Consider the following 19,822-nt stretch of genomic DNA (forward strand, 5'->3'; position numbering starts at 1 on the left):
ATGCAATTTTAATAAATTTGAAAATTATACCTAAATTGAAAAAAAAATAACAATAATTTGAAATATGCATAAAATATGAAATGGAATGCTTATTAAATTCACTTAAGCACAGAACACCAAAACACTGGGGAGTAATGCGAATATCGGTTGTATTAATGTATGCATGTATTGTGCGATGTTTGCAAAGCGAGCTGAAATGAGAAGAATTGAAAAAAGAAATATGTACATTATTATTAGAAATTCGTTGTAAATTATTTAAAATTAGTGAAGTGAATTTAGATACTTATTTCAAATCTTATAAATAGTCAAAACTGTTTTCCTAAATCCGTATTAACCTTTTCAGATTTCATTCACTTTCAAAGTTTTGGTGGGCAAAGTGCTTATAACTTAAGCAGGGATCACACGATTTGTACATTTGTACACAAAATGCCAAATTTAGATTTGTCCACATTTGCGCATTTGGATAGCGATGTACAAATGATTTGTTTTGCGATCAGACGATTTGGCTGTCAAAGATCCAAATGATTTGGCACACATTTGCGCACGGAAGTAAAGTGACAAATATTGTCCACATTCATTCACACGATTTAACCATTTGGTCATAAATACTTAAACAGCTGATCCGGTGTCAACCATACTTTTGCATTTATGATTTCGTGAGATTTGAAGTGAAATAAACAAAAATAATATATACGCACAGGTACTCACAATTTTGAATACACCCTCAAAATCTGGGCTAAAAAAACGCGTTTTTCATAGGTTGAAGCATATACTTGCTCGTAACTTTATTTCAGTTTGTCCGATGAAAAATACTTACATATGCCATTTAAGAGAAAACATTTCGTTGTTTACAACCATTTATATATGGTTAATTTCTCTTGAGAATGGCCACCCTATGTATGTATGAAATCTACCACATATTCGCGTTTTTGAGTAGTTTTATTTTTGCTCAACATAATTTTCTTAATTTTAAGAGCAAAAATTGTCCAACACTAAACACTAACAACAAACAGAATGGGAGGATAAAATAAACTGTAAAATATTAAATCAATATTCAATTTTTCGACATCAAACGTGGTTTTATTGTGTTAAATTGCAAAATATATGATTTATAAAAAGAATTAATAGCGAAAATGATAAAAACCGGCGATTTTTGTGAAAGGATCAGCAAATTTCAGTGCATCTAAAATTTCTAAAGCGTTGTTTACTTTTACTTGAGAATTGTCAAAATCGGCAAATCCCAAGTAGCAAGCCACAATTGTTCGCTACATCGTGATGTGATAAAAAGAAAAGCTGGCAGCACTCCGCAAGGTTCCAGAAATCTTTCAAAATATGTTTGAAACTGTCAAGGAAAAAAATTGCCAAAACTCAACGCAATTTTTATCAATTTCAATCTTGCACTTTATTAAACTAAAATTTATTTTGTTTTAAAATGTTTGCAATTTAGGTGGAACCTTGCAGATTTTTTTTAATTTTTGTACAAAGTTTGATCCAAAACCTGAGATCTACCACATTTTTTTGAAGTCTACCACATTTTTTTCCAGATTCTACCACACAAATTTTTTTAAGTCCGATCACTGATTCCTTTGCCATTTCTTGAGCAAAGCGAAATGTCTTATCTTGAATCACATACATATATACGTATTTTTCACCGGGTAAACAGAAATAAAGTTGCGAGCAAGTATACCTGTGCGTCACCCTTTGAAAAACGCGGTTTTTGACCTTAAGCCCATATTTTGAGGGTGTTTTTAAAATTCTGAGTATGCAGATTTTACTGCTTGAATAGACCTACAACAAGTGTGAACCTCGAAAAAACTATATAAATTTTTTTTTGTCACACAGTGTAATTTAGATCGTCTTTAATAATCTGTATATCGCCGTTTAAAGTACAAAACCGCGTATCAACAAAAAGGCAAAACCGCGTATGTGAGGTTGCAAAAATTATTTTCTAGAGAGTAAAAACACTCATATTCAAAATGGTTCTCTTTTTGATAAAGTAATCGCATTTCTAGATAGTATATTTCAGGACGAATGGATAAGGATTTAGCCAACAGCTTCTGTAACCAAATCCAATTTTTGGCAGCAAATGTCAGTTACGCGACTTTGCAGAATGACGATACACGGTTTTGTACTTAATACGACGATATGCATGTATGAATATGTGTATAGCCAGCAAAAACTGCGGAAAGAGATCCGAAAACTGAAAGAATGGTGAATAGTAAAGTGCCACGAAGGGTTGTGAAACAAATACTTTTCCGGTTGGTTTTCTGAAATTTCTCATTCTGAACTTCACATATGCTTTTTATAGTTAATTATACTCAGAAATTAATTATACTTTTATAAATACTTTTTAATATGTTCGTCTGCCGGCATAAGAACCTGGGACCTCATGAAAGCTTAAAAATAGTCGCACGCTTCTCTGCACACTCAGCTACTGTCGAATACGTATATGTACATGTTTTCAAATGTTCAGTTTGAGCAAATATTTTAAAATTATTGTTTTCAAATAACGTGATATTTTTCGCTAGTTGTGGGATACGAATATTATATTAAATATTAAAATTTTTCCAAAATTGGAAAATACAAAGGTTCACAAGCACGAAATGGCAATACCGCTCAACAATATTTGTATATTTGTCACTGGCATTTGTCATCAAGTGGCAAATCAGATATTTGGTCATTTGCTTAATTTTTATTTGGCTTTTGTAGCAGCATTGCGTTCACACGATTTGGCCACCAGGGTTGTTTTTCATTTGCCAACAGAAGGCAAATATTTGGCTTCTCTGATAAATGATAAATGTAATTTAGCGTTCACATGATTTGTCTATGAATTTGACAAATTTTTTGCCAAATGTACAAATCGTGTGATCCCAGCTTTAGACGAGAAAACACTCAGCTGAAGGTCTTTTGAAAAGAGGGTCAAAACAAAGCGAATCTCGATGGCGTAGCGACATTGGGCAGGAATGTAAAACTTACTAAGTAACTATTGTTGAAATAATCGCCCAGGCACAGGAAGTTGCCAAGTCATTTCCATTTTGTTTGATTAATAAAAGTGATCTCTGTTCTGGCACTCGCGATGACCGCGGTGCACGAAGAATAAACAATTTTCCACTACTTTGCCCAGCGATATGTTCTTGAAAATTAAACTAGACATAGGCTTTAGACAATTTGAAACTGGATATAATTTTTTGCTGATTTAAAAACTGGATACACATTTTTGGTAATTTGAAAACTAAACATAATTTCTGATTATTTAAAAGCTGGATATACAGTAATTTGAAAACTGAACATAATTTTTTGGCAATTTAAAAGCTGGACTTAAATTTTTGATCAAACATGCCATGCACAAAAATTTTTGATTATTTAAAAACTCGTCAAAAAGTATTAATAATAATAATAGTTTGGCGCTTACACATATGTTAGTGTTTGGCCGAGCTTCTCCTCCGAGTTGTGGCGTGCGCCTTGATGTTGTCACACAAAGCGGGGGACCTACAGTTTTACGCCGACTCCGAACGGCGATTGTATTTTTATGAGAAGCTGTTTTTCATGGCAGAAATACACTCGGAGGTTTGCCATTGCCTGCCGAGGGACGACCGCTGTTAAGAAAAAACCTTTTTCTACATTTTTTGCGATGTTGCTTTGACCAGGGCTTGAACCCAGGCGTTGCGGAGTGGAAGCGCGCACTGCTTACCACTACACCACAGCGGCCGTCAAAAAGTATTGGTAATTCAAAAATTGGACATAATTTTTAAAAATTTAAGCATTGGTTGTACAGTTTTGCGCCTTTAAATGCAGGCCATACATTTTTGGTCATTTGAAAACTGAACCTAATTTTTTGGCAATGTAAAAGCTGGACATAAATTTTTGGTCACATTTATCCTGCACATATATTTTTGATCATTAAAATCCTCGTCAACAGTTTTTTGTAACTCAAAACATAACTTTTGGAAATTTAACCACTGGATACCTATACATTTATGCGCCTTTAAATACAAGGCATACATTTTTGGACATTTGAAAACGGGACATAAATCTTTGGTAATTTTAAAACTTTGGTAAAAAAGACCGGATATATATGTACATTTCTAGTCCTTTAAAATCTTGGTATAACTTTAATAATTTTGTTTATTTATAAACTGCACGGATTTTTCTGGTAACTTATAAATGGAGCAGAAATCTTTGGCGAATTATAACCTGGCCATACATTTTTGGCCATTTAAAACTGGACATAAATTATTCGCAATTGAAAAAATGCAAAAAGTTTTGGGAAACTCCAAAATGGCCATCAATTTTTGCGTATTTAAAAACTATGTAAAATTTTTTGGTATTTTAAAATCAGGACATAATTTTTAGACATGTCAAATTTTAATATAATTAATAATTTAATATAATTTTTTGAAAATTTAAAAACTTGAAATACATTTTTAGTCACTTAAAACCTGGTCATAAAAATTGTATGGAAATGTCGTGCCACGTTGGTATCTCTGAGTCATATCAACGTCACTCTATGCTGGGTCACTGGACATTAAAATATTGGATAGAATGAGTCGGCTGATAAGACTGTGAGATCGCAAGATTACTACGGCCACGGAAAATAGATCTTCTTTTATTTATTTTTTGTTGAAAACGTAAGCCTTTCTACTAAAAACATCTGCCATCAACTGCCTTCTAGTGTAATAAAGAAGTTACTGAACCTACCCAACTCAAGCCAAGCCTCCACAGAATAACTGTGAAAGCAAACATAAAGAATAGCTGAGTAGGTAAGTATTTAGTTGTGGAATGATTCAAAAGCTTTGTAGACCTTTTTGATGAAAAGCAGAAAAGCAAACAACAACAAAAGTCACATGGAAAATCAGCTGAAGAAGAAATGCATAAAATGCAGCTCAAAAAAGGCGTAGAAAGAAATGCATAAGAAGAAAAGTGCCTATTTATAGACAACTCGGACAACTATAAAAAGAAAACGAAAGCGAATGAAGGAAAATAAGCTTCACTGCAACAAAGAGTTCGTGCGCAGAATGTGTAAAAAAAGGCAACGTTAATTCAATTAGCACCCCTTTGAAAAGTAGAAAAAAGTCTAGACAAAAGCGGTTGAGCGCCGCAAGTAAAGGGTTGCCAGTAGACATGCGCTTTGAAAGCTCAGCCATGGAACCTCGACTGAAAAGGCAGACTAAAATACTCACTGAAACGAATCAGAACGGCAGTAAAGCCCTATGCTGCACAGCAAATTGTAGTTGGAAAATTTTGAATTAATTTGAAAAAACCAAGACCACTAAAATGGCATTTTTAATCATTTGCGTTGGACATTTTTGGAAACATTAACTGCTGTGGAACACCAAAAACCTATTAGCTGTCGTTAGTGATTGCGAGTGAGTGAGTGCAGCGAAAGGCAGGCCATAGGGTTCCTAGTAAAGAGCGTGGCACACCGAAGTAAGTAGGCGCGTGGGGCTTAGGGGTTATTCAAGGATTAATTGTTTACTTAATTGCAGTTCAAATTGCCAACATGGATTTTAAAAACTTGTGCCAGAATATCGATGTAAGCAGCCTGCGAGGTATGTACATACATATGCACGTTCGGTTGCATGCCTGCTTTTGCCACGCATTTGCTGCATTTGTGCGCTTGTGGGTCAAGCTTAGTGCCACTCAATGCCACTGAAAATCAATACTTCAATGCATTTTTTTTTTGCAAACGTTAGCCATTTGTGGCGATTCATCCGCTGCTGCACGCCAACATGCAATCACACACACACACACACATACACCCATACACAAATCCAACAATTTAATTATTTATCCGCTCATTAATTCTCTTTTCTTTTTTTGCCTTTCAGCGCGAATTCCCTCATTGCCTGCTATGCCAGCAATGCCGCAAATTAAATTGCCAAAGTCATTACCGAAATTGCGCCCGCGTCGCATATTCAGTCGGTCGCGCGAGGACCTTAGCCGCGACAGTAAAGGGTCAAAGAAGGAGCAACAACTGCAGCAGCAGCAACAGCATTCGCCATTCCAACAGCTGTCAGTGCGCCCACCCATACCGCCTGCTGATTTTGTAAATCATTCACCGCAACGCATTTCGACCATTTCGTCGCTGATGCATCAACAAAAGCGCGGCGACTCACAACGTGGCACCTATCGCAGTGCCTGCAGCGTGGACGATGACTACCCGAGGCCGCGTGAATTTGAGGTACCCGGACGCTTGTCACGTCCAATAAGTCCCATACACACATCCATTAGTGGTGTAACGAATGAGCGCGATGCTGAGGGCGGCGCTGTGGCGAAAATGTCTCTCACCGAAAAGTTGCAAAAGGGATACAAGGACATCACCGAATTTCGGCTGAGTCACATCTTTGCGAAAAAGACAGTGGTGCGCAGAGATGTCATACAAGTCGATCACTATGTGGAGCGCTTCAATGAGGACCGTGAACGTGAGCGGGCCGAGCAGGAGCAAAGGGATCGCAAAATCGCGGATAATTACCGTTTCAATTTCAAAGTTTCGCGACAGGACACAGACAACAGCAAACGCAGTATGAGCTCGGACGACTCACCCAAGCAGAAGCCGCAAAAAGGTGGCAAGACCGTGCATGTGCAGAGCGAAGACGAGAGCGGCATGGAGGCTACGCCACCACCACGGAAACCAGGCATTGCCTCAACGCGTTTCGCCAGAGTACGCAATCCACCACTCGAGCAGTATATTTCCGATGAGAGCAACAACGAGCTGGACGAGGATGAGGAATTGCCAGTCGCTAGAGGCGGCCATCAGAAGCAAAAAATCGTGCAAAGCTCACCGGAGAGCGGGCCTAAAGCGCCTGCAGAGAGTAGAGGCGCTAAGGCGCTTTACAAATTGCGCAGCTTGGGCAAACGTAGCGAGGAAACGCCAGAGAAGTTGGGTGAGAAGAAACGTCGCGCGCCACTAACACCACAGCAATCGGAAGAGAAGCCAGAGCTCCCAACCGCAGCAGAGAATGATAATCCGCTTAGTGTCTTGAAACAGAACATCAAACGCTTCTCGAAATCGATAAGGCGTACACAAGAAGCCGACAGCAGCGGCGCAGCGAATGCTGCTGAAGACACTGAGGGCGAAGGCACGCCTAAAAAGGAGACAAAGCAAATAAGTCGCACTGAAAAATTGGCTGCGCGCTTGCGGAAGTTCGCTTCGCACGAAGCATCCACCGAGAATCTCGATGAAACAGCATCGCCCAAGCAATCGGAAGAACAGCGCTCACCCATACGTGCCGCAATTAGCAATAAGCTGCAGACATGGAAGAAGAGTTTCAAGCGCAAACCAAATGAGACCGATGGCGCCCAAACCGGCGAAGAAACGTCGCCTGAACGGGAAGGTGACAAAGAGAAGCGCACGGACAAACTGATGAAAAAACTACGCAATATGCGACAGCGTAAGCGCGCCAGCTCCACAGACGATCTCGATGGCACCGAAGACGAAGCCAACCAGACACCCACAGGCAAGTCAAAGGACGACAACTGCCGGCGTGCTGTGAACTTCGAAGAGCGCTTTGAGCAGGCACGTAAACGCACGCTCAAGAAGGTGAATGAGAAAATGCAGCAGATCAAGTTTTTTCACAAGTCTCAGGAGAATATCGAAAAGGAGAGCGGCGGCGGCAGCAAGAAAGACGCTGGCAAGCCAGCCGAGCAGGAATACGAAGATCAATCGGACGATGAACGCACTATCTATGTACGTCCACATACCGCTGCAAGACGCGCTGCAGCAGGCGACACGCCAAGCGATTCCGAAGAAGAAAGGCAGCCAGAGAGAGAGGAGCACGTCGAGCAAATTAGGCACGTTGAGCGCGAGTTTGACGGCACCCATATACAACATACGCGCGCAATATGGACAACCAAGAATCTACTCACTGACTCATTGGATTCCGAAACTGACACAGAATTACCACGCGTACTTATTCATCAAGACAATTCCGACCAATTTGAATCGACGCTAATTATAGCAGTGACTCGGCCAGCGCCGCCAGTGACACCCACCACACCCATTATAGAGGAAATACACGACGAGCCGCCGATGAAGCCATTAAGAGCCAGTCGTACCCCCAGTCCGGGTAGCAGTCGCGCCGAGTGGATACCAAATAATGAAATTATATCCAATTTTCTAGAAATAACACCACCAAGCAAGCGTCGCCTATCCTCGGAAGCCATATTGCCTGCGCCTCGTGGCCATTTACGCAAAATGTCTCTGGATTCCAATTCCGACTCCGATTCTTGGATACCGGAAGCTGCGCGCCCCAAAAAACTAGGCCAACAGAGTAGAGAGGGTTCAGAAGAGGGCGCATCAGCGGCAACCCTAAACAGCATCGACGAGAAGGAAGAGCCGTGGAAAGTGCATCACACACATTGCGATGATAAGCTCTACAAAACAAGGAGCATCGATATATTCGAAGCCAGCGTTCGTAAGGGCGGTGCCATTGCGGCATTCGATGACTTCGAGGAGGAGCTGCGCGATGAGCCAATACTAAAAGTGCCACAGAGGCATATTGATTCCTCGTTTGAAAAGGATAGCAGTGAAGAGCCATTCGCTGCCGACGATGACAATTCCTCGCGTGTAACAAAGATTTTAAGGAGTGTCATACGCGAGGAGTGCGAGGAAGTGCAGGAAAATGTTGACGAAAAGCTAGAAATGAAATTGCCGCAAGTGCCCCAGCGTAAATTTTCTAATAGCAGTGAGAGCCTCATTGCCAATATAGATGAAAATGAAAGCGAGCGCATTAAATTACATGAAAAGGATAATGATGAAAGCAACGATTACGATGATGACGAAGACGATGACGATAGGCCACCATCGGCGGCACCATCACCACCTCCTTCGATGTCTCCACCACCGCCACCGCTACCGCTACGAAAGTCTGTTTTAATCACGTCCAAAACGACGGAGGAGGGATCACCACCTTTGCCCACAACAAAGCCACCAGTGCCACCAATTCCACCGGCCAAACCTTCACAGCCACCGCGCATACCAGATCGCACGCCCTCAATGACACGTATCGCCAAGCCGTTGGTAAAAACATCATCCCTGCGTCTGGCGTACAACGAACAAGTGAATCCTTCAGATGTTGGCAAGGTCAATAAGTTGATTTCGCGCTTCGAAACGCCACAGTCGAAGCTGACACAACGACCGCGCATCATGCGTCGCGGTCTAACGCGCGACGAATCTGAAGAATACTCTGACGACGACGATGATCTGGAAGAGGATGAGGACGAAGATGGCGAGCAGGATACGGATGAGGCTAATGCGAATGCCGAACGTGATGTCACACCAACACCAACGAATACACCACGCACCTACTCACTGGAATCCGAAACTGAGAGTTTGCACGTAATCTACAAGCATGCAACAACAACAAAACCTAGAACATTGAGCTTAGAAGAAACAACGACGACCACAAATCGCAGCAATGTGGGTAATGGCAATAAAACTAAAGTCTATAGTGAAGTGCCTAGAATAACATTGAACCTCGATAACAATTCCAATTTGAGTTTGAGTCGCGCGAGTTCCGAGTACGGCTCACCGCTCGAGTATCCCTCCAGTTTGATCGGTTCAACGGAAACGACGCCTATACCGGAGCGTCGGCCACCAGATCTGAGCACTTTGAGAAATGCAGAACGCAATCGACGCTCGATGACGCGAGACGATGACAAATTCTTATCGTTCGATAGTGATGATGGTAAGTGTGGATATTTTAATGAGTGTATTTAACTTTTGATCAACTGATTCTTTATTTTGCTTACAGAAAACAGTTATTACTCGATAAGTTCTACAGGCAGCAGTCGCTATGTTGTGGAGATTTGAAATTTTGTTACAGAATTGGAGCATACAATTGGATCATAGTGTATGTACTTAATTTCATTTGTGTAGGAAAATGTCTTTTAAAAAGTGATGTATTTATCTAACAGTTGTATAGTTAAATGTATATTAATTAAAAATAACAAATATAATTTGACGAAAAAGTGAGGCTTCTAGACTTGAAGTAAATATTTTAGAGGCTTAATTTAATTTGATTGTGAAAAAAAGAAATACAACGAAAATAACGATTTCCTGAAAGGAAAATACGATTTTTAGTACATATATTATTTTTGAGTTTTTGATAAGATGAGGTTTTGGAACAAGAAATTTCTATCAGGAGAAAAATAGGAAAGTTTTGAGCATAAAAAATAATCGAGAGTCCAACCTAGCTATAGCAAAGTCTATATTAGCGGTGGTCGACCACGGCCGATCTAAAGAACTTCTGTAGTCGACTAAGCGCCAACTCTCGGTTGTGACGGATGTCCTGATCGGGCACTGTCGTTTAAGATGACTCAATATCAAACCAATATTACCGGAGTTGCTTGAAGAACGACAAGCTGGAATCATCTCGGCATTTCCTTTTTAGCTACCCTGCATACGCTAGACTAATCGTTTAGGCTCATATTTCAAAATGGGACTATTCTTGACTATGTGGTAAGTGGTTACTACGCTGTAGGAATCAATCAAAATAAATACCTGGCCGATAAGAGCTGGCCATATGGTAAGAGGGAGAATGAAAATAGCGAACTGTGCGCCAGAGTGAAAACGAATCGTTAATGGTTTTATTGTTTATAGCATAAATTTATGTGCAGCTACCTAGCTTCCATAGCTGGAACAAAAGGAATACATATTTATTCCAGGGAAACCGATGTTAGAAGCTTAGTGCGCGCACAGCTGTCGATAATCGTTAGATAATCCATTTACAACACAATTAACGTTGATTAAACATTTATTCAAACACCGAGGGCTAGTTAAGCAGCAGGCAGCCAAGCCAGGAAGGCATACATGCAGCAAATGTATGCGGCTCGGAAATGGACACTGGTGGTTTACCCTTGTGGAAGCATTAAATAAACCACAAATTAAATTTACACCATAAAATTTGGGAAAAAATAAAATATTTGGCATAGCCAAGCAGCAAAAGGAATTGATGAAGCACGTGTGAACGAAGTGGGGAGGAAATACGAGTAGAACGAAGCTGCTGTTCGTTCTCCTGATTGGCAGACCAGCAGGAGTTACAACAAAGCGATAATAATTGAAAAAAAAAAAATGCGTAATGAGTGTGAAGACGGATGTGCTGCATATCCCGAAGCAAAGAGATGAAAGGGCAGATAGTTTTGTTGCACAATGCAAGCAGGCTTTTGACTGCAACAGAGTCTCAGTAGGAGAGCGTACTCACCACGCATTTAAAAATTAATTTTTCCCCTTGCAATTTAAGCGATCGCAACATTTTTTGTTTTAAAATAAACACTACCCTTAACTGAACGAAAAAAGTAAAGAAGTAAAATAAAAAATAAAATGAAATTGATACAGTGATTTTAGGTACTTGCACTGATCTTTGTTGGCTTTTAGTTGACTGGGTTTTATAAATAATAGTTTTGTAATAGTAAGATACTCGCAGTAAAGTAAAAAGGCAATGAATGGAATGACGCACTCAAGGGTAGAAGTTCGTGGCCCGCGCATGCGCCACCAACCAGCTGACGTCTAAGTTTAAGGGTAGATTGTTTTATGAATTCCAGAGTCACGGAAGTGCGGCATAATGCATTCACCGTGCTCGAATTTCATACACATGTGCATAACTACATACATACATACACTTGCGATCAGCTAATTAAGCCAGCATAGTTTTGATCAATTTTAACTATTTTTCTTTTTCTTTATTTAATGTTTAATATTTTTTTCATAAAAGTCTAGCTCATTATATAAATCCACATTTCAAACTTATAAAAAATCTGTAAAATTTCATCTAAATTTTAAATTTTTATTGAGTTTTTGCAGAATTGTTTTGAGTACGCAGTTTTACAGCCCATTCAATTCTAGTATAATAAAAAGCAAGTTTTAAGTTGCTAAATTTATTTTTACAAATTTTTTTCGACTGTATTACGCATTTTTCTTTTTTCAATACAAAAAAAAAGATGGAATATACTTTGTATGGAAGAAAATGCGTGAAAAAATAATTGCCAAAAATTAACGCGATATTTTAGCAACTTCAAATTTGCCCTTTATTACACTAAAATTGAATGTGCTATAAGTCTGAATACTCAAAAAAATCGGAAAAAAAGTTGAAAATTTAGATGAAACTTTGTAGATTTTTTATAATTTTTGCAAAAATAATGAGCTAGAAAAAATAATAAACTTGAAATAAACCAAAGAAAAATATCCAAAATTTATCAAAACGTTGCTGGCTTAATTAGCTGATCGCAGGTGTATATTTTTAACCGACTTCCAAAAAAGGAGGAGGTTATCAGTTCTTCAGAATATTTTTTTTTTTTTTATGTATGTTACCGCATAACTTTGCACCAGGGATGGGCGTTTTTGAATGAATTTTTATTCAAATAAAAAATAAAATTTTATTCATAATTTTTATAATTTTATAAGTTTGCACCACGCCAACCGATTTCAATAATTCCTTTTGCAACGGAAAGGTAGTGTCTCAGAGGTGGTCCCATACTAGTTTGGTTTAGATCCGATCATTGGTCATGAAATATATAGATATATATATTTTTTTTTAAGTCGGTTTTTTTTTGCTAAAAATTACTTGTTAAATGGACTAATACATTTTTCTGGCAATGAATTGAGTTCAGGTGTGAGGCAGGCACCCACTAGCAAAGTTCGAATGAGTAGGTGAGTGAGTAAGCGCAAATAATTTTTTCAATCAGATACTGCATACATTATAAGTATGAATGCACGTACATACATAGGTAATACTTGAGTGTATCATGGTGCTTTTAATTGCTAATTTATGTTAATTAATTAACGGACAACTGGACAGGCGTGCATTAAAAAAGCACGTACAGAACTCGCAGATATGTAAGTATTTATGTTCCATTTAGCAAATAAATTGTCACAACCCTGCAGGAAATTCTAACTGCTATTACTGCTATTTATGTATGTAGCGACATCTATCGGCAGTTCTGCCAAAAGTCAAAGCCCAAAGAGTACAACTCCCAACAGGATTTTTAAGGTGTTCAGCGAAATTTTCAGGTTTTCAACGTATATCTGGATAAAACTGGTGTGTAGTTTTTCTCCAAGAGGAAACAAAAGTAATCGCGAAAAAGGTAGGTCGGGATTTCCTTCTAAGAAACCCTTTTTCCGGTCTCAGCGATCCGCATCGATCTATGTAAATAAATGCTAGTCGGAAAGGGTGAAAGTGTAAAGCGTCTGGGGTAAATTTTTCCCGTTTCAATTTGCAAAGTTTTTTTTTAACGTGTTCCTATTCTCGTCGTTTTTCTTGTCTAATTTGATTAAAAGGTATAGGCTGTTGTCTTTAGGGTGATTGTTTGATTATTTATCAACAGCACATAAAAAATCACATCCATCTGATCCCACCACCAACAAATTATTTATTTGTATTTATAAATAGTCGTCTTTGATATTGATTCTCCTTATCGGCCAGGCTTGACGCGCATATTTTCAAGATAACTATTGCCGTGGCAGATCCTTTTTCTTGCACCTGTAACAATACGATAGAGTGCAAACTAGTCACAATCCCATCTTAGAGGCCGTTCTCGTACGCGCGTCTGCTTCCTCATCTCCCTGAATACCACTGCGCCCGGACCCCAGTAGAATGGGTAGCCAGAAAATCAGGATGAAAGCAGCTTAGGTACCCAAGAATAGGCAATTACTGTGGGTTCATAAGAAGTGGGATCCCTAGAGATCATTTTTGATCAAATGATCACACTCCTGCAAAAGCAGATGGTATAGAGTCAGCTTTAAATACAGTTAAAGGCGATTGATGTCTTCGATGTAGAAGAGGGAGGGTTTTAATAACGTCCTACCTAAGGCAGTTGTAAACTCCCTAAATATACTGAACAACTAGGTCGACCTTGTCAGGCATATTTACCGAACAGAACTGTTGCAGCAGAGTGGAACAGCTCAACCATCCAGGGAAAAGTGACTAGGAGTACACCACAAGGGCTACTACTTTGTGTTTGTATTCATCAACGATCTGCAGGAGGCATAGCACTGAAAGTTAGAGGATAATTAGAGGATAATTCTTAAGCATATTGTATGGCCAATGAGACATAAAATGGATGAATTAAAGCTGGATTGAAAGGTAGGTGGAGGTATTTTATGTAACGAACACCCCAACGAGCCCAAATTTACGCTACCAGATCTGGCCTTGTTTTCAAAGCGGAGGTCGCCGCAATAAATGAAGCAGCGGATAATACCATTTGAGGAGGCAATCAGTGTGCACATTTCTTTGATTAGGCATTCCAAAGCCGTCAAGGACTGCCTCACTGCTCTCTCGATCACAGGGCAGGTAGCTGTGCATAGCCGATGAGCTGGCCAAACAGCGCACTCTTGAAGAATTGTCGTCGAATAAGGAAAGCTCGACTGGAATACAAGGTGGAAGGGTACTTCTGACTACGGCGGCGGTCAAGAGAGCTCTTAAAACTAAACAAGTCACATCTCTAGCTAATGGCGGGAGTACAAACCGGTCCTACTACTGGGCAATTGTTTTATGGATGTTGTGGTGGAATCATTCAAAATAAGGGCAAAATAATTTAGTCAAATCATGTCTGACAAATTAATCGCCTGTAACTTGAGACAAAAAAAACAATCAAAATTCCCTTCTAAATATTCAAAATAAAAACACAAATACATATTTATTTATTTTTTTGCTTCCTTTTAGACAATGAAACACGAAACCTTAAAAGCCATTTGGAGCGCATTTTTTGCAGGAGAAACCTCAACACTAGGCAAGTATGTAAGCAAAATCGATAGCAAAATTGATGCAGTGAATTTAAGTGAACAAATCCATTACAGCGTTGAAATTTGAAACATGCACCAATATCACAATGTCACTCAGTTTTATTTGCCGATATGGTCATGGCCATACAACAATGTAGCTCGTGCCATTAAGCGAAAAAAAGATGAAAATAAAAGACAAAGAAATGAGATTTAACTACATTATAGGATTGACATTCACTCACTTGCTTGGCCTACAGCTCCCTTTTAGCAAACTTAATGCCTTTTACTTCAGTTAGGTTACGGTTCCATTCACTGATTTTTCTTTCGGTCGATCCACCCCTCTTACCCTTTTGCATGTGCTTAAACCCTCCACATATTTATTCATTCACTTCTTTTTTTCTCCACTTCGTCGCTGTTATTGTTTTTCCATCGTCTTTATTTGCTGCTCCAGCTGTCTTTTCGTCTGTCTGCTTGTCAACTGGCGTTGCACTCTTCATATTGCATACAACTTCATCCGTCCATTTAGCGCAGAAACTTGCACGCGTCGTTGATACGAAGAAATAAAATAAATAAATAAAATACGAAATTTCGTAAATAAAATTTTATATCAGCGAATTATTCGGCTGCCCTGCTGCACGCACCCAAAAACTCATGGGAATTTCGTTGGTGGCGCACTCTGACAAAGTATGATTCATGCGATGTTGTCACATTTCAGGGCAAGAATAACAACAACAATGCATGGAATATGCACACAGGATACAGAGAAACGCAGGGGTGCATGTTGTGGCAACTGTAAGGCAGTCGGAGGGTAGCATGCAGCCAGCTGGGCGGCCTCAAACACAACCACCGTAAAAGCAAACATTATTAACTGCTACCTCTAACCTGCTGCACAGGACACACAGCAGATTGCAGTTGGTTGCAGTAATGCATTGAAAACGTGAACTTCCGCGCGATTTTTACACGCTACAAGGAATGCGCTCTTACCTTTTTGCTGTTGTCGCTGTCACTGCCTAATTAGAAATAGGAATAGTTGGGGGAATTTCTGTTGGCAGAGAAAAATGAGTATAATTGTAATAGAGTTCTGGTTACCTACTTTCAAATGGGTAATATTCTCAAGTAAACAGCGTTATAAATGAGTCCTTTCAACGCGATATTGAAAAGCATGCGATTTATTTGAGGTGAACGCCCAGATGCGCACCGAAAAGCAGATGCTCTTTTCATGGGTTTAAGGGGTTTAAGAATTGCAAAGAACTCATGATGGAGATAAGAATAATAATGCTAATAAATGACGATACTGTAAAATATTTGAATGGCGATAAGCAAATGAATGTTTTGCAATTAATAAACCTTCGATTGGGTTCAATGGAATTACACAAACTGTGGGAAATAACGAACGGATGTACATATTTCATTTTGAAGTTGAAGAATTGTCGTCAAAGAAATCAGTAAACTGGTCACTGAAGACGACTCCGAACACAAAACACTCGCAATTCATTTTTCACATGTTAGGTACGTTAAAGGTGAAGTTTATGATTTTTCAAAACAATTTAAAGAAGGCAAAAATCTAGAGAGTTATAAAATAACCCTCTCGCAGAGTTACAAAACAACCCAAACAAGTTAAGTCGATGGACTGAGCAATGTGGCCTTAGAGTGAGCCCAGAGAAAACAGAATTAATGCTCTTTACGGCCAGGAGTAAGGTTCCAAGCTTTGAATTACCAAAGTTAATTGGACAAAGCCTACGATTTTCTAATAAAAATCGAAGTATCTAGGAATCATACTGGATCCCAAGCTAAGTTGGAAAATAAATACATATTGAAGAGAGAGTAAAGAAAGCGAGCATTGCCTACTGCTCCTTTAAGCGGCTTTTTGGAAAGACATACCCCTCTATTCTAAAAGAGTCGCAAAACTTAGCTCATCTCTGTTGTGATTTCTAGTGCGCCGAGAAATGTGTCACAAAAAATTCGATTTTGAGTGCTAGAAAAATACACAAAAATTAAAAACTTTGTATTGTAGCGGCATATTTTTTGCAGCGGCAAGCTTTGAGGCGCAGTAGAAATCACAGCAGTGATGAGCTAAAGTTTGTGACTTTTTTAGAATACGGCTGATTGGGTCTCAATCCAAAAGTTGTACTCTGGATGTACACAGCGGTGGTACGTCCGATCTTATGCTACGGTTCTCGGGTATGGTGGACAGCCTTAAAGAACCAGTATAATCAAGTGAAACTAGGCAGAGTTCAGAGAGTTGCATGCAACGGGACCACAGGGGCAATGAGAACTTGCCCTACTGATGCCCTCAATGTTATTACACACTTATTTCCTATAGACCTTCACATAAGGCAACATATTCAATCGAGGTATATGGTATCAAAATGGCACTTAGCTGCTACTTGGGCGTAATAGTTTTTACCGGTACCATTCTAGCCAAACCTACAAAACAACGCAGGTAATGTAGAGCAGTATACAGGGAATTCTATAACTGCTCTGGGAAGTACCTTAAGACTTATATTCGCCAATTAAAATGGTTAGGTCCCGAAAAAAGGCAATGTGCTCCCAGGAAGTGAAGGACAGTGACACAAAAGATGAAAAACTGCTTTGCAAGCAGTTTCTTGTGGGATGCCACAGACGTGAACACTCCAGCAGACCCTGACTAAAGGAGGTGCCTCCCCCAGGCACGTCAGGGGCACATTTTTGTTTACAAGGACGCGGTCCGGGCATACATCGACCAACCACTGGACGCGACGACGTACCGACGAGCGATCAACGGCATTCATAGGTTACCACCTACCACGACTCCCGGCCTATCAATACCGTGATCGGAGCCCAATCACCACCTGTGTCAGACATGGAGCTTCAACTGTTAAGAGAGACCCGCGTTACCCTGGCACAGTTCCGGTCTTTATACTATAACAGCCTCAACAGCTACCTTTCCAGACTCCACCCGAATATCGCCAATGAGTGTCCGGCATGTGGAGACTCCCCGCACGACACCACTCAACTAACACCCCTCTCCCTTTGGTCCTGGGCCTACCGTTAGTCGAGGTCGACGACAGTGATTGATGGATAAACCGAAATAGGCGTGGCTTACTAGTTCCGCCACAACAACAACAACAACATGAAAAACTACAGTACCTAAGAAACGATGCTCTGAGGAGCACTAATGGTATATCGTGACTTATTAGATAATATAAGTTTCGGACCTTCTTCGATCCCTTGTGAGCTTGTGAGTAGCAATAGTAGTACTTTGAGCTTTATTCCTTGTCCCACTATAACGGCTGTCCCAGGGAACCCAAATGATTTCCTGCGGCGATCGACGATAGCTCAGCACATTTTTGAAGTTAATCAAGATGGAGCTCATAGCACTAAACGGAACTTGGCTGCCACAGAAAATGAAACATTTTTGGCAATTGTATTGGTTTGGTTTCCACCTATGAGCAATGAAATGAGCAGCTCAAGATAGGGTATCCCAAGAAAACTCCTCTTCCCACTTTGTCATTAAGCTGCGGACCACTTTGCTCACATACCAACTATTTAGTTGAATTATAAAATGAATATTTAGCTCTGTAAGGTGTCGATAGTCCATGCAAAATCTGCGTTCGATAGACCGTTTACGAGTAACTAAATAGTATGTCACAAAAATAAATAAACGCTGCGGCGGGAGGTGAGTATTTTAGAAGGAAATCTCAAAGAAAATTTCAACAGATCTTTACTCAAACCCATAATCGTAAATGAATGCCTTGCTGTATCTTCGCCCTAACCATATGACTAGCTGACAATTTAAGATGCAAATCAGCTTCTTATATGCCCTGGAATTGATATAGTTTCAACTTTAAAAATAATTTTCTCTCCTTCAGAAATAATGTTCCGAAACTGTTGCATATCCGCTTTTGGATCTCTGACATAATGCCAGATTAACTCTTAATCCGAAACTGATGCTGGTTCCCACACATCGCCCAATTTTTTAGCAATTTGCAGAGGGTGAAATATATAGGCCGCTTTGAATATAAATCAAAAGAAATGAAATCGATAAAAAATTTTTTTGTATGGACCAGAAAAAATAATAAAAAAATCACAGTTCTGGAAAAGTCCTTAAAAAGTTGATGTCATCGATGAAAAGTGAAAGAACAGCACAAGTCAACAAATGGTAGCTAGTTTTTAACAAGCGAATCAAAAAGTCAACAACGACTTACAAAATTCAGAATAGATGCAAATTAATTACTTAAAACTTCTATGAAAGTTGTCACATCACCACCCATTGCTATTAGGAAACCCACACCAATACATACTTCTTTAGTTTAGTAATAAACCCGTCTAACCATTATGAAACGATTAATGAACTATAAAAGTTAATTCACAACATGTACAAATTTGATTGCGTTCAACAGCTTTTCGAATTGGAAGAATTAATTGAATTAGCGCTGTATATAATTTACTCAATCAAATAATAAACGTGAAATTCGTTGAATGCATCATTCCGAAGAAAACTTCAATTTACAATGGTACCAACTACATTAGCTTCATTAACACTACTACTGCGAAGCGGTTTCGAGTTAATTTCATTGCAAGTGAGTGAGTACTTACATAATTAAAATTAGTGGCGTTTAATGCGCTACAAGTAAGCGTAGGATTTTATGATTTTTTAGCACATAATTTATCACTTAAGCATACAGCATAAGTAAGGGAATAAAATAAGGCTGGAGAATTGAGTTGGAGATCGTGATACGCCTACAAATATTAGAAAGCTTTGAAAATGTTTTTTTCCTTAACTACAATAAATATCTTTAATGAGCTTACTAGTATTTTCTTTACTTCTTAGGCATTAAACAATATCACATTCAACTAGTTGTTGTGTTTGGAAAATGAGTGCGTTGAACTCGACGTCTGTAATTGGTTATTGCTTAGCTAAAAAGAAAAGTACTTTTTCGAACTGTCGAAAGAAACGGAAATACTCACATTTAATATTTAAGCCGCTGAAAGAGGGGTGGTGTTTGGACGGATGCCATTTGTTCGAGATGCGAGTGACACACATTTATTTATTGGCAGTTTAAGCAAATGCTGTTTGGGTTGCAAATCGATGGACTAAAATTGCCAAATGCAGAAAATTCGAAT

General features: G+C 39.3%; 2 protein-coding genes across 3 annotated transcripts in view; one reads left to right on the plus strand and one right to left on the minus strand.

Annotated features, from left to right (window-relative positions):
* The window catches only part of LOC118733532 (neuroglian), a 195,052-nt gene that overhangs the window by 108,233 nt on the left and 66,997 nt on the right, over window positions 1-19,822 (minus strand). The gene's annotated exons all lie outside the window — the stretch shown is intronic.
* On the plus strand, window positions 4,829-10,064 carry LOC118733531 (zinc finger CCCH domain-containing protein 13-like). The gene is made up of 4 exons (XM_036462947.1): window positions 4,829-5,427; window positions 5,487-5,549; window positions 5,829-9,686; window positions 9,753-10,064. Exons 2-4 carry the CDS (start codon window positions 5,501-5,503, stop codon window positions 9,809-9,811), a joined length of 3,966 nt encoding a protein of 1,321 aa, XP_036318840.1. The 5' UTR covers window positions 4,829-5,427; window positions 5,487-5,500; the 3' UTR covers window positions 9,812-10,064.

Source organism: Rhagoletis pomonella, unplaced genomic scaffold (genome assembly GCF_013731165.1).
Source record: "Rhagoletis pomonella isolate Grant_MI unplaced genomic scaffold, Rhpom_1.0 Rhpom_scaffold_00002, whole genome shotgun sequence".
Classification (NCBI taxonomy): domain Eukaryota; kingdom Metazoa; phylum Arthropoda; class Insecta; order Diptera; family Tephritidae; genus Rhagoletis; species Rhagoletis pomonella.